The following is a 25,966-nucleotide window of genomic DNA, read 5'->3' as shown; positions in this document are numbered from 1 at the left end:
TTGTTTACAGATAATTATGTCCATTGTTTCTAGTCAATATATTTCATATCCGCTCATTTTCCCATATATTTTCTCATTAATAATTTCCTGACCAGCATGTTATATACACTCCATACCAGTTGGTGGCGGTAACGTACCAACTTGTACACTGTCAGATGAAGAATGTATCCGGACTGTGGCAGTCATGCTCAGTAGCTTGCAAGTTGTTTTAAAAAAAGACAAATAGATTTATTTTTATTTATCGTAAAGTGAGAAAGAAGAGACTCCCCACTACGGCGGTGGATCTCACTATAAGGTAAGTTAATTCTGTGTTTGTGGTTTTCTTTAAAGCGACGTAAACAAAATGTTAACCAAGGCTAGCAAGCACAAGCTAACATGTCAGTGTAACGTCCCTGCTGTCAGTTGATCAGCTCTGCGGTGGTAAGTTAATAAGTTTTTGTCTTCGCTAACGTTAAATCACATTAGTTAACGTTAAGCGTTAATGAGCTAATATGAAAGTTAAATACTGCCACGTCACTGTTATGGCGCCGAGACTGTAGTGACATTTATGTGTCTGACGGTTTAAACTCTGTTCCTGTCTGCAGCAGGTAGATTAATGGCATTTAATGTTTAGTACTTAACGAAGCACGACGAGGACAAAACTTGTTCACTTTGCTCCGTTTTCTCTATATGGACACCTGGAGGTTTGTTATTGTCCCCTGTATACTATCTCCTCTACTAAGTCCACTGACATGAACAAATTTCGACCGTGTTTAACATGTTAAAAAGTGTGTCTTGTAGTCAGTTCAGCCCATGGTTAGGGAAGTTTCACCAGTTAGTAGACTACAAGCAGAGCCTGAAGTAACAGTTTCTGGTGTTTAACCCAACCACTAAGTTAAATGGCAGCAGGTTTTGCCAGAAATTCCCTCATAGCTGGTGTTTTCAGAGACCTGTTAGGCTAGTAACACAGACTGTATTTCTTGACAACTTTGCAGAACATGCTGTGTGTTCCGCTCAGTTTGTGGGCAGAAGAGTAAAAAGAAGAATGTCTCAGGAGTCGAAGTTCCTACTTACGTTGGAGTTTAAATACCTGCTGTCAGCTACAGGATATGATGTACAATATTTGTTGTTTTAGTTAATTTGAAGTTATGAAGTGGCAGTTAATATTTTGGATGACTTCACAGGTGACACCATGCTCCTGGAGCCCGCAGCAGCTGGAGATCGACACGTTTGACCTAGACGCCGCTGTCACTGCTGCTGTCATGGGAACAACGACGAGTGAGCCGTGCATCTACGACAAACTGTCCGAAAGCATCGACATCCTCCGGCAGTCGGGCTACCGCTACGGCATGTCAGAGAGGGAGATTGAGAGGTTCATCAAGCAGGTCCTGGAGACCAACGAGCCCAGGAGAGAGCCTCCCCAGTTCCCCATCCTGAGAGCCACCATAAAGGTCAGGCCTACCAAAGCATTATTACACTGATAAAACTAGTCGACAGAAGGTATAATTGATAAATCTCTGAAGGCCTTAAATATGAGGATTTGGTGGATTTTCTCAGTTACTGTTGTTAGTTAGATTTGTTGTTAATTTCCATGTTGTCTCTGCAGTTTGTGGTGGCAGTGTGCTTCCTGCTGGTGGTGGTGCTGGCCTTCACCTACCCTCAAAGTGCCCCGCAGCTGGGTCTGGTCGGCCTGGGCTGTTACAACTGGTCATCCCCACTCAGCCATGTCCGCCTGCTGTCCCTGCCCATCGCCAAGAAGTATAACCTGCAAGGTCTGAAACATTCATTCTCTGTTTTTGTTTCTAATTGCTCCCACAATCTGACACATGAGCACACTGTTTTTCACTAATGAGGAAGTACGGTGTATCTAAACGATGAAAATATTTAATGGTCTACTACTAACACACATGGAGTGAGTCGGTACTCGTCCAAGTAATTACAAATAAGGCCACGTTCAGACTCCCTTCAGCCCTGCCGAAAAAAATACATTACACTCATTCATTTGAATGTCTGGCGACACAGCAGAGGCGCCAACCCAGGGTCATCCAGCAAAAAAGTTTAACCTGGCAAAACATTTGCTGCAACGCTGAGTTTTATATATTTTTCTCTCTCTCTCTCTCACTCACTCACTCCTCACTCACTCACTCACTCACTCACTCACTCACTCACTCACTCACTCACTGGTGTTTACTGTTTTAATGAAATCTTTTCAACGGAGACTTTTATTTTGGGTTATAAATATGTGAAGAAGCTGCGTTTCAAATGTCGACTGATAAATTTCCTACTTGAACAAGCAAAGATTGCAATTTATGCTAGTCGTAAGAACGAAATCGAGCAATTGTCTAGTGATGACTGAATGCTCTCGCTCTCTCTCAACATGCTACATAAATGCTGTTGTAAACCTTTTCACATATGTGGTTTTGCTGCTTTTCTTTGTCTTATGTGATTTTTCTTTGGGTTATGGACTAAGGATCAGATAATATGAAGCTGTTGAGCATTTCCCCTCAATATAAGGACAACTCACTGTTTTCCAGCATCTGTGTTTTGACTTGTGTGGTTATGTGTGCGCATGCTGCAGGTTTTCATGAATGGTGGAGTGTTGGCTCTCTCAGGCAGAGTCTGGTCAACTGTTCGGGTTGTGCAACAATCTCATCGGTGCTAGAAGTCCCAGAGAGCCTCAGAGGGACCGTGACTCTACGACGGGGGCCACAGCTTGTCCTGCTGAAGGTCAGAGGTCAACACGGCCAAGATTTTGGCAAACTGTAAATGACAGCTTTAAAAAAGAGCTTTTTAATCAACCCTTCTTGAGAATTTATTTTATATATAATAGATTCACTGGTGAAGCAGCTTGTGTAAAGATCCTATAAGTTTTATGTTCTGACCATCAGTTTGTTTCTGACAAATCAGGTTGTTTCTGTCAGTTTGGTGGATTGCTCTATTACAGTACCCATGAGTCTCAGCTGCTGTTGCTATTGAGAAGAAGACGGTGGGAGGAGTGACTCAGAGCTGTAGCAAACTCACCACGGAATTCACTACTGAAGTCATCTCTGCCCGATTTTAAACTGTTATGTGTGACTAATGTGTGATAACTATCCCCAGTCCGGCCATTCCTAGTTTGTTCATAGTTTGTTCATACTGGTCTCTGCAGGGTGGGGAGTCCCTCAGTGTCCAGAGGCAGCAGCTTGAGGAGCTCTACTTGGCCCATTCAGGTTCCATGTCCATTCTGCTGGAGGAGGACAACGGCCTGCAGAACCACAACCTCGGCCTCCCCGAAGGACCCGCCAACTTCACTCTGCTCTGGTACGCAATTCTGTTTAAAGTATAGCTCTTCAGTGTGCTCAGTATCAGCTCGGATCTCGTGTTGCCTCAAAATCACCTTGAGAGACACCGATATTACTCAGGGTGCTCTGATCAATCAGTCCAAAAAATCCTGCTCAGAGCACCTCTAGATATTACATTTGTTAGAAAATGATTATCTTCTGTCTGTCTATAGTACAGTTGATTGAAGAACATTTTAGTGTTGGTGCAGGATGTGAAAACTGGACTGAACATTTTGGACCTGTGAAAAAGTAATCTAGCAAGCGACCCTCCCAGCTCCCTGCAAAACAAACAAACAGGCAGGCAGAGTGAGAGGGTCCTCACCACTGTAAATGAACGAAGCACAGCGGAAAACTGTATTTAATGTGGATCTGTGACATTTGGCCTAATATCTGAGCCGGTACGGATCGGATCGGTGCTTGTATAATGATTGTGACTGGTGATTTGATGAGTGTTGTATTTTCCGTGTAGGAGGTTCAGCTCTGGGACCAGGGAGAAGGTGTTGAGGTGGCTCTTCCCGAAGGCTGAACTCTGCCCCCTGCTGGACAGTGCTGGGACCATCGTGCAGCGCTGCCTGGTCACCCACAGCACAAACTCTCAGAGCAAGGTGAGACAGACAGGAGGACTAAGCAGGAATAGAGTGTTATATTTACTGACAGAAGTGATGGACAAAACTAGAAGAAATCTTTGAGACTAAATGGCAGGTGTAGTGTGATATTGTAGATATGCAGAAAAAAACAACCTTGTCTTGTGGGGATCGTCTCTGTATTCGTGGATCTCAGATTTATGTCAGTGACCTGTTTTTTTCTTACACTCAGTTTTGTTCAGTCCAGTTCTGTCTGTACAACATGACACACTCAAAACTGTACCACCCAAAGCTATGTAACACGTGTCTTTGTCTATTTACAATATCCCACATAAGTCATATTGATTTTTCTCGACTTTAGTCATCTGCGTTTTGTTAGTGTGTTTTGTAACCCTCAGCTTCTGTTCTAACTGAGTTGTGTGTGTTTCAGGGTGTTGGGGTCTTTGGCTGGCTGGTGGTGGGTGAGGGGCTACCAACAGTTCGAGTTCTGCCTGTTCAACGCTGTCAGAAACACTGCAGCTCCTTCAACCTTTGGCTGACACCGGGAGACATGGGTAACACTTGCCGCACCTGTATAACACATTTAACGTGACAAATAAGCTTCTTGTCTTGTGCCCACAAGATAAAAAAATATATATATCCTGGGGGCTCTGTATAAAATACAGAAATTTGCTGCACAGCCCAACAAAATAAATTGTTGTTGTGCATATAAATTATGATAATTGGACATAAAAGATGATTTGTGCACAAACCATATAATCATTTGTGAAAATAATTATTTATGTGCACAAGATTTGAAAATATTTTAAAATGATTTTGCACACAAGTTGTGTGCACTTATGTGTTTTATATGGAGATTATTTTATGTCTCGTGTGCAGAAATTATTTGGGATATTACAAGTTAGAAGGTTGTTCATTTGTAATGAAAATAACTCTTGGATTAGCACGGCAGACTGATATGGATTTATATAGTGCAGTGTCCATTCACAGGGGCCGATGTGACGCCTCCCTGTGCTTTTTAGTGTGCACAAGATGTGCGTCTCACATTGGTTTCACCTACAGCATTAATATCACTGAAACAACTAACACATTTGTTTCTAACTGATATCAAAGCTTTGTGATAAGGCTGTTTCAACAATTCACTACCACATTGGTTTCACCTATAGCATTAAGCTCAAATTGTCTCCAACGAAGGTTAAAATCAAGGGCAACTGGACTTGTCTCAGTACTTCTTTGTCTCAGTACAGAGGTACTGAACTTTAATGTGTTGGAATCCTGAAAAGGATGAGAAGGAAGAGGCTAGGGAATCTTATGTCAGAGGGTATTAGTCCCGCCCTCACTGTTGCACGGGCGGGGCTTATATGATCCGAAATTGATAAACTTGGAATAAATAATATAGTAAGAGCCGCCCGCGAGCGTTCCCTGCCCTTGCTGTTGCAGAGCTCTCTCTAGTATATTTATTTATTCATTCTGAACATGTTGAGTGTCCAAATTGCACCAAAACTGACACTGCACTCCCTTGGGACCGCAGCAACACACCCGCCACGTGTGAAGGTGATTGGATGAACGGTTCTTGAAATAATCGAAAGACAGACACACACACAAATTTCTACCTTTTTATTAGAGAGATTTGTCAATATGTTTTGCCCAATAAATAAATAAATGAAACAATTGAAATTGCCCTAAACAGGTTGGTTTTTCAGTTGCTCGATATGTTCATCCAAACACATACACTCACTCCCAAACTCTTTTTTTCACTGTCCTTTCTCCATAATTCAGATGACGACTCAGCTGATGAAATCATTTGACTTACTTAATGTCATCTGAAACCACAAACTTTATCAACAGGAACACGGCAAACAGAATATTTTCTACTCCGTTACAACCGTTTCCTCGCAGGCTTCTAACAAAGCAAACTGTGTGAAAATGTCTACAGTTTAACTGGAGAGAACTGATAAATGAATATAGCCACTGCTTAAATGGTACAAAGTCTTTGAGGCGTTTGCTTGCTGCATCTCTTCTCCTTATCTCAGAAATCTGTCACACGTGGCTGCTGAAGCTGTCCGGTCTGAACACACAGTTGATGGTTGTTCTCTCTGACCTTTCACCAGTGTACGCTGACCCTCGGTACTGGCAGATGGAGCTGTTCCCTGGCCGAGGGCAGACCATCATCTGTGACGGTTCAGCCTTTTAACCTTCAGGTGCACAAAGTGGAGGAGGACAGAGTTCAGGACTGGGGTGACTTCCTGCTGAGGTGTTTTCAGAACTCGTCTGCCTTTCTGTGGCCCCGCCCACTGATGCCTTATAACCCTCCGATTTTTATTTCTGTTCCACCGCCCGTCTGACTGTCCTCCCAGTGTCCTTGGAGAACTGGAAACCACTACACACATGACTTCTGTTTGGACAAAGAGACCTCCTGCAGGTTTCAAGGGTCGTGGTCAGAGGACTGAAGAAATTACTTTTTGACTTTGTCCTTGTGTATAACAGCAGAGCATCAACTCGCTGCAACTCTCAGATGTCCTGGATGTGCTGTGCTCGTGCCATAGCTTCAAGCTGATCTCTAGCAATTTAAAAATAAATTTGGGTGTGCCTCTCTCTCGGAAGGTAGTGAAACACTGTTGATCTGGATCCAGACCTCTGAATCACAGCCCACATTTGTTCATTGATTCATAGGTCTGATGTTGTGCTCTTCTAAGGCTCTTTGGTTATTGGTCAATCGGAGCTTCGTAGGTTGGATTAGAACTGGCACAAATTTCTTTAGTCAACATGTCAAACTCTTCTGCCATGTCAACTGAAAATGATTATGACTGGACGGATATATCAGTCACTGCTGAATGGTTAGAGCTAAAAATAAACGTCCCTCAGCTAACAGGAACACGTGAGACAGAAGAATGAGAAGAAACAAAGCAGACATTCAGTCTAATTATCGGGCACCTGCAGCTGTTAAATGGTACATATTCTTGCATTTAATCAACTTATAACCAAACTGAGTTTAGGAAGAGCGGGAGCTCAATAAAGACCTTTTATATTTTAGCTCCCGGCCCCTCGTAAATCCGTCCCTGGCTGATTATTTCCATCCAGTCATCGAGCAATCACTCTCTTTGCAGCGCATTCTAGGAACATTCTAGGAAGTGAACGTTGTTGGTGTCTGGACTTCGTCGATGTTCACTACCTCCTAAAGTTTTGAGACGCTTCTGCTCTTCATCTGGTTCTTTCCCTGATGTTAAAGGAGGCCAGTTCACCCAAGTTACAATAACCACCATTTTCTTACTTATCTCTGGTATCTAGAACAACCAGACACGTTTTTCTGACCTTTTGATTATTTTGTTTAATTTCTAGGCCTGTTTTGGTTTTTTACATATTATTTAACAAGACAAGTTATTACCAAAACAATCCACCTTATTCCTTCATGGGGGGGGGGGGGGATAAAACAAATTATATGCTGCTTTATGACAACCTCCAAGGTTCATTTTCAGGGGAAAAATAACTCTCAGAAATCAAATATAGCTCACGTTTTAGATGTTACATTAGTTCCTGTACTTAGCTTGTTGCTACATGATAATTTCCAAAAATACTTGGACATTCAAAAGCAGTGTTGTTTTTCTCATTGTCTTGTGGTGAGAATTTAATTTCTGCATCAACACAACCGACTACAGCTGAGTAAATTCACCAGCCAAGGTCGGAGACTGAACCTCGAGTAATCTCAGCACCTCGTGGGTTATTTAGAGTAACTGGGACACTGTTTCTAAATTAAATGTTCCTGTTGATTTTTTTACATTTAAATTTTGCATTAATGTGGAGGAAGAAATCTCAGACATATTTTAAAACCTGGACAAATGAAACCAAAAGTACCTGACTGGAGAGATAATATAATAAAACCAAAGGGAAGAAAGAAAATGTATTTTTGTAATTTGGGTGAACTGACTCTTTAACATCCATTTATTACTCTAACATTTACTCTAAAGTTTATTTTCATCGTTTATCAGACTCTGCTTCTTTTTAAATTTAGATTTTACTAATTTACAACAAAGCTGCTTTACTGATTTCAGTGTTTGTTATAATTTTGTGTGTATATATGTTCAAGCCATTCATTTTAATAATACTGTGCTAATATAATGTAATATTATTACACTTTTGATTACTTGTGGTTATCAGTACAGAGTTCAGACAGAAGTTAACGTCACAATGATGCAGCGGAGGATATATTTTGTGCATAATCAGGGTTTCCATGGGTCGTTAAAAAGTAATATTAAATCAGTTTGCCAAAGTTGATGCCTGTTAAATGTGAGTTTCTGTGATTAATAGACGATCTCTCTTTTTGTTTTAGCGTCCCAAAACTCCCCAAACATCACCAGTTGAGGGTGCTTGATCAAAATAACGGAGTGAAACTTTTTATTTTGCATAGAAATTTCACAGTTTTATGAGAAAATTAAAACGTGACACGTACTTGCTTCCATCTGTGTGGGGAATTTTATAAGAGTTATGAAGTAGAGTGGTTGTAAATGATGCGAGTTTGGGTCGTTTTATTGAGAAGATGTTGAACCAGTTGTTTTACTGAACAGATGTTTTATTATTATTTTATTTAGAGTGTACAGACCACCACAGGTATCGGAGTAAAATTTAATAACTGGCGGATACGACAGTTTCTCTCTCCTCTGGTTGCACAGATAATCAGGACATAACGTTAAATAATATTGTGTGGGATGTCAAAGATGTTGTTTAACAGGAAGAATCTGAAGCAATGGGCGGCTGTCTGTGATAGTAGACTGAATATGTTTGGGTTGAACAACGTTGTTATTGTTGACAAATCTTAAACTCTTGAAGTCCCAAGATTTTGAATTGAAGAGTTTTTTTTTTTTTTTTATTTAATTAATGTGTATCAGTAATTTAACCTCTGTTTCTATAATAATGGCTACAGCCCTTAATTAAGTACAAAAATCTGTCTGAATGCTTTGGTAAGTGGACATGTTGTATTCATGTCACATACAGATCAGAGTATGTGTAAAAAAAAAACAATGTTAAGTTGTTTTCAGGTCAGATTCGTCAGGAGTTGGAAGCAGCAGTTCAGAAAACAGCTGATGATGAACCTGAAAAACCTCAACCTGTTGTGAGTAAATCTGAACTTTGGCTGAACAGCCTCTGATCGACTTTTACTGAATTACACTAAATATGACATTATATTAATAGTCTTATAATCAGAGCTGAGATTTTGGCCACTTGGGGGCAGCAGAACAAGCTGAAAACACGTCCAAATTTTAATAACCTTTTTAAAGTTGTTCATCCAGCAGACAGAGCAACTTATCGTCCCACCGTAGTCGTGTTTGTGTCCACCTGATGAGTTCAGTGATTGTTTTGATCTCCAACAACTCCTCCATAAAATATATCTTGAACTCTCTATTTATTTACTAGCAAGTCTATAACAAACCAAAATTAGGAAATAAAGGCTAAATAGTTTTGTTGCGTGAAGACAATCATCTGTGAATTACCATTACAGTACGTTTATCTTTAAATCAAAAGATAAAGTATGACCTTCGTGACTACAAACAGGAAGTAAAGCTTTATTTGTCTTAACATGAACAATGTACAGCAGCAACTCAGGGTTACAAGTTTGTGTCCGATTTAAATATTAATGTTTATTTGTAGATATGTTTATAGACAGTAGGTTAACTGTGGAGTCTTGTGCCATCAGAATAATTATAGACTGTTTAATAAAAAGCAATGCATTGATTCATTGACAGTTCCCTTTATTTTTGTCAGCAGTGTGCCACATAAAAATTTAACATAGTTCAACTCAAACATCAGCTGCAGCTCTGATTGGCCAGCTGGTGATTTTACAGGAGTTTGACCAATTACAGTGGGTTTGGACTTTTGGATGTTTACACAGTTGTCTTTAATTGAAAGGTACTCTGTGGAGTTTGTAGCACTCTGGAGCAATGTTTTTATGACTGGATATACTGGTGATACACATTTCTGCCCATGGTTTCATGCTATTCCACTAACCTACACTTTGTGTCAGAAAAGTAAAAGGCTGACTTGCTCGTTAACATGGATCTAAACATACGATTTAAAATATTTAGAAAAAATATTTAATGAGGAAAAACTGTATCATTGAGGTCTAACAATGTGTTTTGGTAAGAAAAGTTAAGGCAGCACAAATGAACTGAGGTGGAATAGGCAAAAGCATTAGTAAGAGGAATAATTTAAAGCCTAGTCCAAAGCCTTTCAGTTATTTTTTTAGAATCATTTATTAATTGTTTGACAGAATAAAGAAAACATTATTCATTCAGGTAAATTTATGGTATTATAATCATTTTATAACTGAATACATTTTACTTTTTAACGCAAAGTAATTATTCCAGTGGCACACTACAGCAGCAGTTCGGTACTTAAAGTAACACATGGCTTAAAGGGAATTTAAGTGAAGTTAGGCATCTGAATTATGCACCTGGCCTTCACAGTAAAAACAGGAACTACATTGTAATATACAATAGTATTTATGGAAAGTAACCTTAGGGCAGCTAAATGAAAGCGGACTGATAACTGGTGTCAGAAAAAGTGAAAATATTTAACCACTCTGTATAGAATGGAAACTCAGCGCTCCAACAAATATTCTTTCCCCTCAGTTTAACAATCAGCATGTTGATTTCAACATAAATCATTTAAAAAAATGTCTTTTTACACATGACCCCCAGGAGGAAGCAGTTTGAAGGAAAAGCATCACATTTGGGTTTAAAGGGTCATTTCTTCGTCATTGTTTTGTTTCCAGTCAAATAGTTTGTTTCATTTGTCCAGGTTTGGAGATTTCTGTCACCATCCTAATACAATAGAGGTGACTGGACTTTCACAATGAAAATGGTGAGTTCTGTGGCTTATCCAAAATAACAGGGAACCAGTTTCTAAAAAAGAAATGCTGAACTAGATTCTATTCTCCTCTATTGTATCGAGTTGGAGGCAGAAATCTCAGATGGCTCCAAAAACCCAAAATATCTAGAGCAGTGGTTCTCAAACTTTTTCTGTCAGAAGCCAAACAAAGCTCATGCCCCCCAACATTGTACAATACAGGCGACTGATATAAACAAGATTCAGGTTAGCAAAATAGCCTTGTTAGCACCAGAGCACACTTGTTTATGTCACCACATTAACCACATTAATCACATTAACACATTAATCACATTCAAGCAACATCCACGACCCCCCTGATGTGGCTGTACATCCCCCAGTTTGAGAGCCACTGGTCTAGAGGGAGGAGAGAATGTTTACAAGCTACCACACCAGCTTTAAGGAAGTCCTTATAAAAAGCCCTTAAACATGATTATAAAAAGTGAAAATCTGTGTAGAAGCAGTGTCTCTGCTGCTGGTCACGTTCCTCCTGCCAGCAGTGGAGATGATTCAGAAGCTTCAAGTTTGTGGTGACGTGATGCTGGGGCGCCACCATGTGGCCAGTCGTACAGGTGGCTCCCCTGCAAATCTGCTTCAGCTCGCAAACTGATTTTCTTTAAAAAAACAAAACAAAGTTTTTGTAATAAGACGGTTTTTCCACCCAGATCTTTACACAGTAAAAGAACAGCTCAACCTGTCAAATATACTTATTTTAGCATAAACACTGGATGCAGGGGAAACTGCTACCAAAGGAGCTGTCCAAAATCATCTGTCAACCTCTCTACAGCTAATCATTAAGTTATGTTACAATTGTTGTTCACAGTTATGTGAACAACAGCTGGCCGCAGTGTCTTTGTGGAGTTTTAATGTCACCATAAGGAGGTCACTGTGCATCAGATATCATCGGACACGTAAAACGGCAACTTAGCCCAGCGTCGTATTTCACTTGTTGACGTCTCCAACACAACACTAAATGGATCATGTCCGATATGGCCATAACATGCTTTACTTATATTCCCAACACTAACAGTCTACATTCTTTAATTTAAATGTGACGTCTGCCTCGTTTCATTACTGAATGTGATTATTCTCTGCAGTCACTGCATTCACTTTGTCTTTCATTCACTGAGATACTAAGGAGTGACCAAAGGGTTTATAGTGGAGATGGTTTTGAATAATTTTTTACTGAAAAGAGAACCACAGTTCTCAACTTGCTTCAAGTTGTTCACTTTCAACAATCTCCATCATTATCAAAAGACGTGTAGGAGGAAACAATCCCCATAACCCCAATGTGTAATTAAATTTGAAGCGCTTACTAACCCATGAAGTATGGATGCATTAAGAAAAACTGCATACAGACACACAAATGAGAAAATAATTCATTAACCACACTGCTCTTTTAGACTTCGCTAATTTACCTGAACAGGACACATCATATTCTGAGTAATTTCGGGATATTTGTGATGTATGTTTTTTGGGCCAGTCATGCTGAAATACAGAGTGTGGCCACTACACCACAATAACCTCACAGTGAGAACTGTTCCTGGATGATTGTTACGAGGCTTGCAAGCATAGACACTGTAGATACTGCGCAAAATTGTAGCGCAGAAGTATAAATTATAGACCCTGACGGAGAACATGAGAATTTCCTTTAAATTAAATTTTCTTTGTATTACTGAAGTCAGAACATTCTCTCTGCACTGTTGATGCTTGATACAGTAAATATGACAAAACAAAATGGACTACGCCTTCAACAGCAGCTGAGACAAAGTACCTGGAAATCTCTGATGTACGTGAGGAAGAAGCTGATGAAGGAGAAGGCCAGAGACCATTCAGATATGGTGCTGATAATGTGAGCTGTGTAGCCCTGAAAAAGAAACCAGAATGTAGCAGTGATTCTTTTTATTGCCAATCAAATTATGTAGTTATTTTATTTAGACAAAGTTCTTGTATAGCTGCTTGTGTTCGGACCACATTTAACATCTGATAAGTTATTTCTCAAAATAAGGTATTTTAATATCAGAACTGAAACTTATATCGGACTACTGACCGTCTCTCCAGGAGTCCAGTGCAGTTTGTGAGCTACGTCCACTCCCGGCAGACTGCTGTACATGATGACTGACGATACGAACACTTGACAGGAGAGGACATTGTTAAGGATCACAGATCCCTGCTCGGCATTAATTCAACAGGACGTGTGTTTAGCTAAGCATTTAAAAGGAGAGTTTGCAGAAGTTTCAAGAAAGATAGACAGATTAATTGATGATGAAAATAATCAAAGTTGCTGCGCAACCCACTTGCCTGTTTTGCTGCCTTGTTATTTGTCCATTTAAACTGTGTGCACAGTGTGAGGAAGCACACTGCAAATTTAACTACATTTCCCCAGCAACACTCCAGTTGGCATTTTCAAAGTCACTCATCATTTTCACAAGTGAGTCATTTACCCACCAAGAAGTGCAAAGCGAGGGGGGGAGGTCCGGAAACCAGTCAGTATCTGGTGTGACCACCATTAAAGGTGCAAGGTTATCTATTTTATTTTTTTCTTAATTCAAATAACTGCTACATAAAAAGTATTGGGAAATTGTATCAGATCCTCCTCATCCTAATTAGGTCATCCTCACTGGTAGTATTAGCTTAGGCTATAAGGGGAAAGACTACAGCTTGGGAGTTTTTTTTATATTTGAATGAGAGAGGAGTGAAATAGTTTAGTGACCAAATAAGTTGTGGGAAATGAATTTAAGGTATTTTTTTGATGTGTGTGTTGAAAGTAAACCATAAACTGAATTGAAAGATCTCCGCAAGTGTTTTTCCCTTTATTGGTGAGTCGCAAACCTCCAAAAAGACGAAAGTCACAAGTATAAAACGAGAAAGCAGTCTATTTAAACTTGTGGCGATAAACTTGCAACAGTGACGAATATGCCTGAGACCGCAGCCAAAGGTGAGTGGCTGTTAAAAATCACACATGGACACTTTAATACAGTTTATGTTGAATGCACATAAGAAAAAGGTGTGCTCTTCTCTTTCTTTCAGTGTGTTGCTTGCATGTTTGACTGCAAGCAAAACCATATAATTTTTTGCAGCGATCTGGTTAAATAAAGAAGGACTAGGTATCGACTGAAGTACTGGTTTGACTGGAGACGTTTCGATTCTACTCGATACCGGACTGTTTCGGTCGATACCTTAGAGGTACCGAGTAGCGATACCCAACCCTAGTTACACGTGGTCTGCGGTTGTGAGTTCAGTTTCATCCAGAGACTACCTCTTTTCATCGCACCAAATTTTGACCATTTGGTCCGGATCACGATATGGGGGAGGTTTCACTCCTGTAATTTCAGTTCGGATCAAACAGAAAAGTCCTACATTTTGGACCAGGTAGGTGTGAAAGGGCCCTTAAATAAAAACAACTTTCGTCATTGAGTCCTTATCTCACTACAGGCCTGCTGGAGTTTTGTGTCTCCCGCTATCACCATGTTAAAGGATACTGCTGATGATGCTGCACAGGGTCCAGACTCCGATGCAGAGGCGGACCAGGTAAGTCGTCTTGCTGTGGACGTGAGGCTGCATGTAGAGTGAGAGCAGCGTCTGAACAATGATGTAGAGAGCTCCAATCCCGAAGGTCAGCACCGCTCCCACCAGGTGCATGGAGAAAATCGTGGTCTTCTGTTCACACACACACACAGAGATTCACTGCGACACGTTCAACACTTCACACACTGTACACGTGTGAACTGATCCAAGACCAGCAGCACTCACCTGGAAGTTGGCGACCACGCACATCCCGAAGGAGCTGATTAAGCCGAGCAGCAGCCCGGCGCAGTTCAGTCTGTTGAGTCTGACCTCCTCCTCACCTGTCAAGGCCTCCACCTGTTTGTAACGCACATACACCGTCGCCATACCTACAAACACACATACACAAACACATAGCCATCAATCAATCAAAGTCCAATAACCATATATGATTTGATGTTGCTTTTTTTTTTTTTTTACAGAGGCAAAAATCAATTCAATTTTAATACAGAAGATTTAACAGCTGTACAATAAATCAAATTATGAAAGATATCAGCTGATAACTATAGTAAACAATAAAAAATGTTTATTCATTGTCTTTTTAATAATTATTGCCTTCTCACTTAATCTGCTGATTATAGTTTTTATTAATTCACTGTTCAATTGTCTATAAAATGGAAAAAATTGTCAAAGCCCCAAGATGACATTTTCAAACATCTTGTTTTGTCCGATCACCGAAACATAGAAGTAATTAGTTTATTAATTAGTAATTAGTAATCCCGTACCTTCTATCATAGATAATCACTTTTAAGAAGCTGGAACCAAATCCATCATCAAAATAGTTTACAGTTAATTTTCTGTTGATCAACTAAAACTATTTATGGACTAACAGTTTCATTTTTACAGCTGCTACAGAGAAAAAGCAGATGTGATGCGTTTCACAGGTTTAACTGAGGCATTACTAAGTACACTAACTATGACATGAACTTTAAAAAAGAATTTCTTTCTTCCTTCCTCAAGACCACTTTTGTGATTTACAAGTCAAGACACTATTTTACAAATATTTGAAAACCCACCAGAGCAATACTCTTTTTGTTCTTTAATGAAACAACATCCTGATTCTTAAAATCTTGCTTCAACATTTATCTTACCGTTTTCTAATAAAATGACTGTTGTATCAAATATGCCTGGGAGGCAGATCCTGGTGTGGAGGGAGGTGTGATAAATAAATTATTTTATAAAAAGCAATGTAATAGTTCTGCCCTAATTTATTGATTACAGGGTTGGACCTGAAAATCCAAATATTCGATCATTGCGTTCACATTCGATTTTTAATTTAGAGATTCGAATGTTGAGGGTTTTTCTCTCATGCCTGACCTCGGCTGATAGCAGTGTACGTAATGCTCCAGTTTACATCAAAGGGAAAACAAAAGGAAGCCCTCAGCAGTGTGAGAGCACATTAACCTGAAAGATGACAACGGCAGTGTGGCAGATATGGGGTTTGTTCATTTCACAAATGCTTAATTTCATTACAGATCAAAAAATTAATCAGCCTTAACTGTAGGCTACAACAAACTAACAACTTAATATATTCCCGTATTCTGCTCTGCACGTGCTCAGTTCAGCCTCTCAGTCTGGACTCTCATATAGGTACGGTTCCAACCTGCTCTACACAGCAGCCACCAACCCGGTTCGACACGCACTTAATCTTCCACTTTTCCTCGGCTCAAACCCTGTAGTAAATATTCCTCTTTTATCTAACTCCTCATTCTCTTAGTCCTGCACTAGGGTCTACTAGCATAGAAACAACAAAGTTAAAAACAAACTGTTGGTAATAATAACTTGCTGTTTTAGTTAGCCTGCTCTGTGGGAATTGAAAAAACGGGAGTGCTCTCTCTTTTTCTCTCTCTCTCTCTCTCTCACACGCACACACAGACATTAATGAGCCGCTGTTATCTCTCCTCCATCGGATTCTCCCTCACTCATGTCATTGCCCACCTCTTTGGCATTTATCCTTCTTTTGCTGTTCTGCTTATATTTGTCAAATACGTAGCTGTAATACAGCAAATACGTAACTAAATACAGCATAGACACTGGCTTCAGTGAACTAAAATCTTACAATGCTTACAATATCCTTGCTTATTTAAATAATGTCATCAGTATGTAGATGATGATAAATCAAATTCATTACACCAGTTCACAGGGGCCCCATACCACATGACAACTTTTGTAGTTAGAGGTCACCAACTATTCTAGAGCAAAACTGCCAGAAAGTCAGACACACAACAGCAGACCATCATGACCGCTCAAAACAAACCCACACATAAAATACAGTCTGCATTATTATCTTTAATTCCTAATTTTTATCATTCTCATCAAGGTTAAATTTTCAACTTGCTCTTTTTTTAGCAAATATCTCCTTTCCTCTTGCTGATATGTACTGTGACTGATGTAATCTGCATCCAATAAAAGCAGTAGTCTGACAAACACTGTTGTTGGGGAATTGGGAATTTTGGGGAATTCCAGAGTTAAAACAAATCCCATTTTTATTGTTAAAGGACTCACAAAAAACTTCAAATGAACTAATAAACACTACATTGATGTAATAATGTATCTCTACAATAACTAATGCCCAATTTCACTGTTCAAGCCTAAACACCAGTGTTAGCTGACAATGAAATAAAATATGAAATTACATAGTTAATGACAAGTGAAATGACAGGGTTGGCTCTCAGCTAGCTAACATCAGATAGCTCATTTTAAGTAAAAGAAATGCTAATTACGAATCTCTAAAAGGTAGGAAAGTCAAGTGTATTAAAGCAGCTAGATAGTTAACTACTGACATTAACCTGCTGCATCTCCATCAGCGTGTGATGCACTGGACTGGAGCAGCTGCGCTACGAGTGATGCAGACAGACAAGACGTTCAACTAACGTCCATGTTATGAAATGGTACGGCCCATTTTAGGCATGAGTACGGGAAATATATTGTAATATTTACAAATACAGGTAAGAAAGACCCCTCTGAACTCTTGGTTTTGCCTCTTTTGGGGGGGGTCCAAGCCTTAACTTGGGGGGTCACATCCCCCCTCCCCAATTCGAACCATGCCCCCCTCCCAGCGGCAAAGCTTCGATTAATCACTGTTAATTACTATCGAAAAAGGTAGGCAACGTTACAGAAACTAGCAAAAGACAGATAGATTTAGTAGTATCCAACTGAAAAAAAAAATCCCACCTCCCTCCAAAGCTGCTCCCCCAATTCACATTTTATGGCATTTTTGTGTCAGATCATTTGAATTATTGATTGCTGTGTCAAGAGAATTTCAACAAATACAAAAAAAATGCTTCTGAAATAAACTCCATACCCCTAAATATTACACAGGGTATATTTTACAGTCTAGATTGCTCTACGTACATCCTGAGTGATTTTATTCACTTCAATATATTTTATTGTTTTAATTATTTTATAACTACATCCTTGGATTTTACAGGATTTTTTCAGGAGAGCTTGAAGCCCAAATATTTCACTGACTGCAATTAATTCCACAGTTGTAATTGTGCATTGGACAATTTAGAAACTTGATGGGATGGGGTGATACAGCTTTAATCACTGAATGAGACTGTTGAACACAATATATTTACACATTAAGTGTGCGCGTTACCTAAAAAGGCTGACACATCCAGCATGATGCCAAACACACACCTCTCAGGTGCCATCGTTCCTGTGTCACTGCAACACACAACAAAGTTCATTAAAAGAAAGGTTTGGATCAAGACATCAACATTTATAAACTACTGATAAAGAACACAACCATGAATTTTTCATGTATAATAAGAAATGTATTTATTTCATTATAAAAGTACATCACAGCAATAATCAGACTTCAGAGATGAGTGTGTGTGTCCAGACTCAGACCTGATGTAAGGCACCAGAGGATCCACATGTCTCAGCACCACCGCTGTGATATAAGCAAAGATGAAGGACGCCACCGTCCAGACAACCAGCGCTGCGGGCAGGAAGCACAGACCCTGCTGGAACCACCACATGGCCTACCAACTGTGCGTGCCTGTATGTATGCTGCTGGGTCACTCTGTCCTGTACACAACACAACAACAGTGTTACACACACTGATATACAGTGATGTCTCATTGTCCATTTGAGACCTGCCATAAATACAATAAAAAATAATTAAATTATTAAATTTGGACATTAAAGTCATAGACGAATTCTGCAAAACATCAACAGTGTAGTGCTAGTAAATCAACAATTTTGATTAAATGTAATAAATTTGTTGTTTTAGAACATCCATCCTTTCTCTGGCTGCTGTTTCTCCAAAGTGAGAATTCATCTTTGGGTTTAGGACTGTTAGTCTGACAAATCAAGACGAGGACGTCACCTTTCTTTCATTTAAAACAATCTAAACAATCGTAGAAATAATCAACCGATTAATTGATCATAATTGTTAGTTGCTGTCCTCTTGGCGACTTGGCCATCTTACAGTTGTTTTCAATTTGCTAACATGCATCAGTCAAAACTGCTCATACAGTCAGCATTACCAACATGCATCTTAATCTCACCTCAAATACTCACTCAAACCACCAAAACACTTCATACGTCTTAATAAACTTGGTCAACCTAACACTGGCAACAATTCGCTCTCAGAAAGCAATACATTATCATGACACACAGACCTAAAAACTAACAGGGAGAACAACATAAATGAACTTTTATCTTTGAAGTTTGAACGATTTTTCACATGACTTATTTTGTTATAGAATAAGAATAACATATATTCACTTTATTGACTGTACTAAAATATATGTAAACAAGAATTTATCAGAAATGCGCTTCAATATAATTTTTTTCTGTATCACTGCATATAGTAATTTACTTGTGAAAAATAAAAAGTTGAAACTGAAAATTTCAGTGCTGCAATACAATTTTTCATCAGTTGTTTACACAGTAACACTGGTACTAAGACACAATAACCCCAACCTGTAATTCACGTACCAACCGCCTGAACCAATTCTGCTAAAATACAAGTACATTTCCTGCTTCACACTCAGATTACAGTTCTAAACCACACCACCACTATACACAGTTCTCTATGCACATAGGCGTAAACATAACATGAACATTAATATTCATCTAAGATTTTCTATTTATCTCAGTCTGGTTACTGCAAATGCAGGACATTTTCAATCATTCTGTTTTAAATGTGTTTTTAACAGTTTTGGAGTGTTTGCATTTCTAAAATGTGCTGCAAATATTTAGTGTTTTGCAGGTGGTGGAGTAGGAATCAAACAATAACAAAAGAGTTCGTGGATTTTGGAGAAAGTGGTCATTGAATGCATTTTGTGTAAACGTAATGAAAACTGAAAACACTAATGTTTGCTGACTGTGTGAAGAGTTTTGACAATATGACTTCAGTTTTGACCGATGAATGTTAGCAATTGAAAAAAACTGTAATGCTAATGTAAAGGAGGCATCCATTTTGGTAACCGCCATCAAAATACAGTATACAAACATGATAAAAACATCTGTAGTGGCAGCACAGCACAAATTCTCCCTTGTGGGATCACAGAATCAGACGAGTCACATAATGATGTGTAACCTTGGTCTTCAGAAGGACTATCAAAGATCTGCAACTCCCTAAATTATTAGTTTTATAATAGGCTGGCATGGGATGAGCCAGGCTTGTGCAGAACTGGTCACAGCACATGCAATCACACGGCAATCACACCGCAGGCAATTACACTGTGATCACGCTGCAACCAATCACACGGCAACCATAGCACAATGCATGCTGGTTAGATTTCAGTGCGACTTGATCCCAACACAAGATCAAGGCAGCTGCAGTTTTCATGACCAGATGAAACTGCTGCTTTCCAACTGCACAACATTGTTCTCTAAGAAAAGTTTATTCTGTTAACAGGATGAAGGTTAGCTTTAATGAGCCTGAAAAAAAAATCTGTCCTAAGTAACAGAACTTTACTGTATTTAATTATTGTGATTGTTGTTCAGCCCTGACTGTCTAATAATGACTTTTCCTCTCCACATGTGTATGTGAGTGAGTGTGTTATTATGAATTATATTTTCAGACTATTATTGATTAATATTTCTTTATTACAGGGTGTACAATAACTAGCAACAATGTTGATCATCAAATAATCAACTTACTCACTTTTAATGCAAAAATGCATGATCCCCCTCTTCTTAAATGTGAAGATTTATGGCTTTCTATGTTTTATTGAAGAGTGAATCTTTTGGGGTTTTGAACTGTTGGTTGGACAAAACAAAGACAATTGCCTTGGAGTCTGGGAAACAGTGATGTACGTGTTTTTACTATTTTCTGACATTTCGTAGACAAAACTGATTAATTGAGAAAATAATCAGCAGATTTGTCGAAGTGACGGTTACGGGAATAAACGCTGTCACAATGGGACATTTTAGTATCCTGTTCGATTAAATAACTTCAAATTAAAACAAATAATTCATTTTGGATCTGTTTGTGTGACTTCATCTGAAGCGAGGTTAATTCCAAATGAGTTTAATATGACGCTCGTCCACCTACAACTTCACCTGGAAGATGTAATAATTACTTAAGATAATGAAAAAAATGATGGTAACGTTACAATCTAGAGAGCCGTTTGGTGAAGTCCCAGTTTTCTTACTGACTTAGGAAGTGAAACAGAAAGTCGGACTAAAGCGTGTATAATTAGGTGTTCGCGGTTTACTCATCGATAGCGAATCAGGTTCCGACACACCAAACTCCATCAAAAAATCTTAAACTTTAAGCTTTTTAAAAATTAAGCTTAACGTTACACATCTTCCGTTAACTAGCTAACGTTACTCGAGAAAATATCAGAAACCAAACGATACGGCCCACACTGTACACTCATACACCAAATATACAGTGACGTTAAGCTAAGTTAAGTCCTTGACGAATACAAATGAATACGTTTTAAGTTATAAAGCTGATCAAGTCAGTTTTAACGGTGCGGTTTGCTAGCTAGCTAACATTAGCTACGCCAGATAGCCGTTTATCAACCAATGTTAACGTTATATTTCAAAGTTTTTACAGTCTTACCTGTCAGACTACACAGCTGGTAGACTGAGGAAATAGAGTCACGTGAACCAGCCACACAAACAGAAAGTCAGTTTTGAACTAAACTTAATGACACTTGCGCTATTCGAGTCCTCGAGCGACCATAATCTCCCTACTAAGTGCTTTAATCACTTATTTCCAAACCTGCTTCTGGTGCTCAGACCTCCGTCAAATATCACTTATCCTCGGTGCAGGGCTCGTGTGAACCTCATCTGAACAATCAAGTTTAAAAGTCACAGCGGTTTAGCAGTTCAGTCGAGGGTGAAACACGCATGCGCAGGTGTCGGCGACAAAACAAAATCTGGGTCCTTCTCACCCGAGTTCTGCCTCGCAGGCGACAACAGGAACAGCTAATTATCATTTCAGGATAATCAGCTGAGGCTATAGATTAGATGCCATTTCTCAAAACCTGGTTAAATACACAACCCCAAATATCATTCATAATTATAAATGTTTTGCAAAAATTTAAAAACGTCATTGTAATTTTTAATATTTATGACTGCATTTATATATTGTAGCAGCAACTTAAGACAAAAGTAGGTCTGGGCAATAAAATAATAATGATAATTTTGGTGATATAAATTTCTTCAGTAACAATATAACACATGTTCAATAAATGTTTGAGTTAATTCATTTAAATCACAAACAAATTATCTCTTAATTTTTCCATCTCCCAAGCATCAGTGACATTGGTGAGGTGAGGTGCCTATGCACAGCCCAAAAGATACTAAAGGACAGTTCCCACCCAGCCTGTTCACCCTGCTGCCTTCTGGGAACAGATATAGAAGTTTCTGCTGTGGCACCACCAGACTACAGAGCAGCTTTCCCCCCAAAGCTATCGGCCTTTTAAACTCTAATTCATCCTCAGCACCCCTCCATTGAATATAGTTTATTTCTGTTTACCATTTTTATGATTGCTTTTATATTACTGTATATAGGGAGATACAAACTAAATTTCACTTTACAACCTGTTGTAATATATGTTGATAATAAACCTACCATGTACGATTTATTTTGTTCAGGAAAAAGGACTGAATAAAGAATTAACTTAATTTTACGCATGCATTGCCTATTTGTTGATCAGCCTTTAAACTTGAAAGAAATAGTGATTTGACATTCAAAGTGATAATCATCAACAGACTGATATTACATTTTTTTATCTTGATTGGTGGCTGACGTGCCGACTAAAACCAACCAAAACCTTCTGCACATACAAGAACCAAAAACCCTGGTTCACAGTGACACTCAGGCAGCTTTGTCAGACCAAAGAGGATCCTGTTCGTGGACTTCAGCTCGGCGTTCAACACCATCATCCCGGACATCCTCAGCACCAAACTCACCCAACTCACTGTGCCAGCCTCCACCTGACAGTGGATCACAAACTTCCTGACTGACAGGAGTCAGCAGGTGAGACTGGGGAACATCAGATCCAGCACCTGGACTATTAGCACTGGCGCCCCCCAGGGGTGTGTGCTCTCCCCACTGCTCTTGTCCCTGTACACCAAGGACTGCCCCTCAGTAGACCCATCTGTCAAACTCCTGAAGTTTGCTGACGACACAACAGTCATCGGCCTCATCCGGGACGGTGATGAGTCGGCCTACAGACGGGAAGTTGATCAGCTGGCTCTCTAGTGGGGTTAGAAGAACCTGGAGCTTAACACGCTCAAAACTGTGGAGGAGGAGCCCCCCCCCCCACTCTGCCCCCCATCACCATACTCAACAGCCCTGTGTCTGCGGTGGAATCCTTCAGGTTTCTGGGATCCGCAATCTGCCAGAACCTAAAGTGGGAGCCCAACACTGACACCATCATCAAGAAGGCCCAGCAGAGGATGTACTTCCTGTGCCAGCTCAGGAAGCTCAACCTGCCTAAGGTGCTAATGATCCACTTCTACACAGCCATCATCCTGTCTGTCCTCTGCACGTCCATCACTGTCTGGTTTGGAGCAGTGGACAGTCAGGACTGCAGAGAAGATCACTGGTGTGAACCTGTACACATACGTGCAAAATAAAACTGATTCTGAACTTATACAATTTGAGCAATTTACTTATCCACTTACTGGCAGTGTCTGCGGCCTGTTAGTTCAGCTTAGCACAAACAGCTAGCCTGGCTCTGTCCAAAGGTAAAACAAATCTGCATACCAGCACCTCTCACTAAACACATTAGATCTCATTTGATTAATCTGCATATTAAAAAAAGCGTAAAAATAACAATTAGCCTGATACAGAGTTAAAATTTCTTGGCTATTCGCAGTTGCCAGACAACCAGCAAAGACTCCAGGAGGTTTAAGGTCACGAGTGAGAAATAGTATGGTACCAAAGTACCTGTGAAACAGCAAATTAGCATTTTTGCTTTTCTGAAATAGACACACAAGATTTAACGTGGTGATTAGAGGTGCGTGGAGGTGGATTTTGTTACCATTTGACAGGGCGAGGCTAGCTGTTTCCTTCCTTTTCCAGTCTGTGTGCTAAGCTAAGCTAATCAGCTGCTATCTGTAATCTTATATTTAACAAACGTGTCAATCTTCTAATGCAACGCTCCCCCACAAAGAGAATAAATGTATTTCTAAATCTGTTGAATTGTATTCATCCACCGAGTTCCTCCAACGAACGCCATCTGGCTCTGCCATCCCTACAAACAAAGCAATTTCAGTCCTGGCTGTTCTCATCTGTGACACCACAATGGTGGAACGAGCCACCACATGCCATCAGAGCAGGGGCGTCCCTCTCTAACTTCAAGAAGCTTGAAAACACATCTCTTCTGAGAACACTTCCTCTTTTAACACCTCTAACCCCTAACATGCACTTCCTGCGCACTTCTTCTTCCATCGCCTAACAATTCTCTTGTATTACTTACACTTTTCATTAACTATTCCTTCTTCCCCTAGTTATTTACCTAATTTATGCTTTATGTGCTAATAGCTCTTACTAATATCTATTGTCACTTGTAGATCTCTTACATTACTGATGCTTGTATGTTGTTCCATAAATTTAAGTTGCTTTGAATAAAAATGAGTAAATGTATTCTTTTCTTTTAAGTGTCATGTTACTGACACAAGATAAAAACGTACCATCCTTTGGAACTTGAGGAGCTCCGTACTCAATGTTGTTTTCAGTGCCATCTTCAGTGGTTTTCCACAGATGACACAAAAGCGCAGGACGTGAATCAATCAGTTTGACCGTTTTAAGTAAAACACAAGCAGAAACCTGGTTCCAGGTGGGATTATGAAATTTATTTGCATTGGTAGGTGAAGGAAAGATTGTCAGGCGATCTTGTCTATTGTTCTACACACTGGTGATATCCCTGAGCTTGACAGTCTGGCCAACAGAAGACAAACTTTTACACAAGCTTTCAAGAGTAGAGACACACACAGTGACAACATACTCATCGAGAAAACAAACTTGTTTAAGGCAAACTTTAGTAACTACGTTGAAACTTTGATTAAAAGCCTCGTCCCAATTAGAAGCCTCTCCAATTTACTGGCCTTTTGTGGCTAAACATTTTGACAAATAAACACAGGTCTCAATAAGAAGCCTGGTCTGATTTTTATAGAAGTTTTTTAGTTGTATAAAGTTTCTTAAAGCCCAGCGGGTAACCTGCTTGAGTTAAACTGCTTTGATTGCGCACACAAATATAAATGTTTAAACTTTTGATTATATGGACATGTTACACATTGGTTAGATTCACCACAATTGAATCGTTCAGTTCATTGTATAGAAACAATGAGCACCAAATTTATTCAGATTTTCCGACATGGTAAAAGGGAGACAAAAAAAAGTGGTGACACACTACCGATCAAATCAAAAAAGGTTTTTCATAAAAGTGAATCCAAGTTGAAATAACTACAGTAACCTTTGGCTTTCATCCTTTCTACGGTAGTCTCTCTCTCTCTGCATGAGGTTGGCCTAGATGCGCCGTCTCTTAGAGCTAGATCAAATGAATGTTTAATGATTGTTGATGATGATAGCCTCATTTTTATACAAGTAACATTCTTACTGGTGTAAATAAACAATTTCATAGATGCCTATTTACTGTGCAAGAGTTTTGTGGGAAAGGACTTAAAGGCCTGTCCCAAATATTGGCCGGGTGAGTTCAGTGATTTAAGCAAATAAAATATAGATTAAAGTTTTACAGTACGTGCATATGAGCTGTGGCTGCTGACACTGTCTCTTGTTATGTTATGAAAAGTTGTTCAGCTGTGGGTTTCTAGTTTTGGGTTATACAAAGAATTTCCAGCTATAGTACAAACTGTACAGCAGTTTAGTACTTATGCAGATTATCAGATAATTTCCAATTTTCTGTACAGACACATCTGTGTACTGTAGAAAATAAATGATATAAATCTAAATGTGACATTCTGATTGTTTGTAGTAAAGACTGTTCTTCAATGTATCATGTACCATTTACACCCATGGGAGCTGTCAAACTAAAACACTCAAGAGAAATGGACCTTTGGTTATGTCAATGTTGAGTCTTAAAGGGTCAGTTCACACAAATCACAAAATTTATTTTTTTCACTAAAGCCAAGAATCCAACCACGCAGATGGTTTTCATTTCATGTGTCAAAATATTAAGATTTCTGCCTTCAAGC

The 25,966-nt window shown here is 39.4% G+C and overlaps 2 protein-coding genes across 4 annotated transcripts; one reads left to right on the top strand and one right to left on the bottom strand.

Moving 5' to 3' along the window:
* Nucleotides 1-80: 80 nt before the first annotated feature.
* lg18h6orf89 (linkage group 18 C6orf89 homolog) lies at nucleotides 81-8,329 on the top strand. Its single transcript, XM_046075698.1, has 8 exons — nucleotides 81-295; nucleotides 1,164-1,430; nucleotides 1,586-1,751; nucleotides 2,558-2,706; nucleotides 3,128-3,279; nucleotides 3,769-3,904; nucleotides 4,314-4,437; nucleotides 5,995-8,329. The coding sequence occupies exons 2-8, from the start codon at nucleotides 1,242-1,244 to the stop codon at nucleotides 6,075-6,077; spliced, it is 999 nt and encodes a 332-aa protein (XP_045931654.1). The 5' UTR covers nucleotides 81-295; nucleotides 1,164-1,241; the 3' UTR covers nucleotides 6,078-8,329.
* Nucleotides 8,330-9,427: 1,098 nt separating this feature from the next.
* On the bottom strand, nucleotides 9,428-21,681 carry LOC123987086 (DNA damage-regulated autophagy modulator protein 2-like). Of its 3 annotated transcripts, XM_046075701.1 has the most exons (9): nucleotides 21,522-21,681; nucleotides 21,360-21,383; nucleotides 18,185-18,364; nucleotides 17,931-17,998; nucleotides 14,516-14,658; nucleotides 14,245-14,422; nucleotides 12,813-12,895; nucleotides 12,537-12,629; nucleotides 9,428-11,376 (listed from the first exon to the last, which is right to left on the bottom strand). In XM_046075701.1, the coding sequence occupies exons 3-9, from the start codon at nucleotides 18,313-18,315 to the stop codon at nucleotides 11,242-11,244; spliced, it is 831 nt and encodes a 276-aa protein (XP_045931657.1). In that variant the 5' UTR covers nucleotides 18,316-18,364; nucleotides 21,360-21,383; nucleotides 21,522-21,681; the 3' UTR covers nucleotides 9,428-11,241. The 3 variants fall into 3 exon arrangements, with proteins under 3 accessions (XP_045931657.1, XP_045931655.1, XP_045931656.1); XM_046075699.1 differs by lacking the exon at nucleotides 21,360-21,383 and having other exon boundaries at nucleotides 21,522-21,680; XM_046075700.1 differs by lacking the exon at nucleotides 21,522-21,681 and having other exon boundaries at nucleotides 21,360-21,512.
* Between the last annotated feature and the right edge of the window lie 4,285 nt (nucleotides 21,682-25,966).

This window comes from Micropterus dolomieu, linkage group LG18 (assembly GCF_021292245.1).
Source record: "Micropterus dolomieu isolate WLL.071019.BEF.003 ecotype Adirondacks linkage group LG18, ASM2129224v1, whole genome shotgun sequence".
In the NCBI taxonomy this organism is placed as follows: domain Eukaryota; kingdom Metazoa; phylum Chordata; class Actinopteri; order Centrarchiformes; family Centrarchidae; genus Micropterus; species Micropterus dolomieu.
The sequence above is the reverse complement of the archived record's forward strand: the minus strand, read 5'-3'. Positions and strand labels throughout refer to the sequence as shown.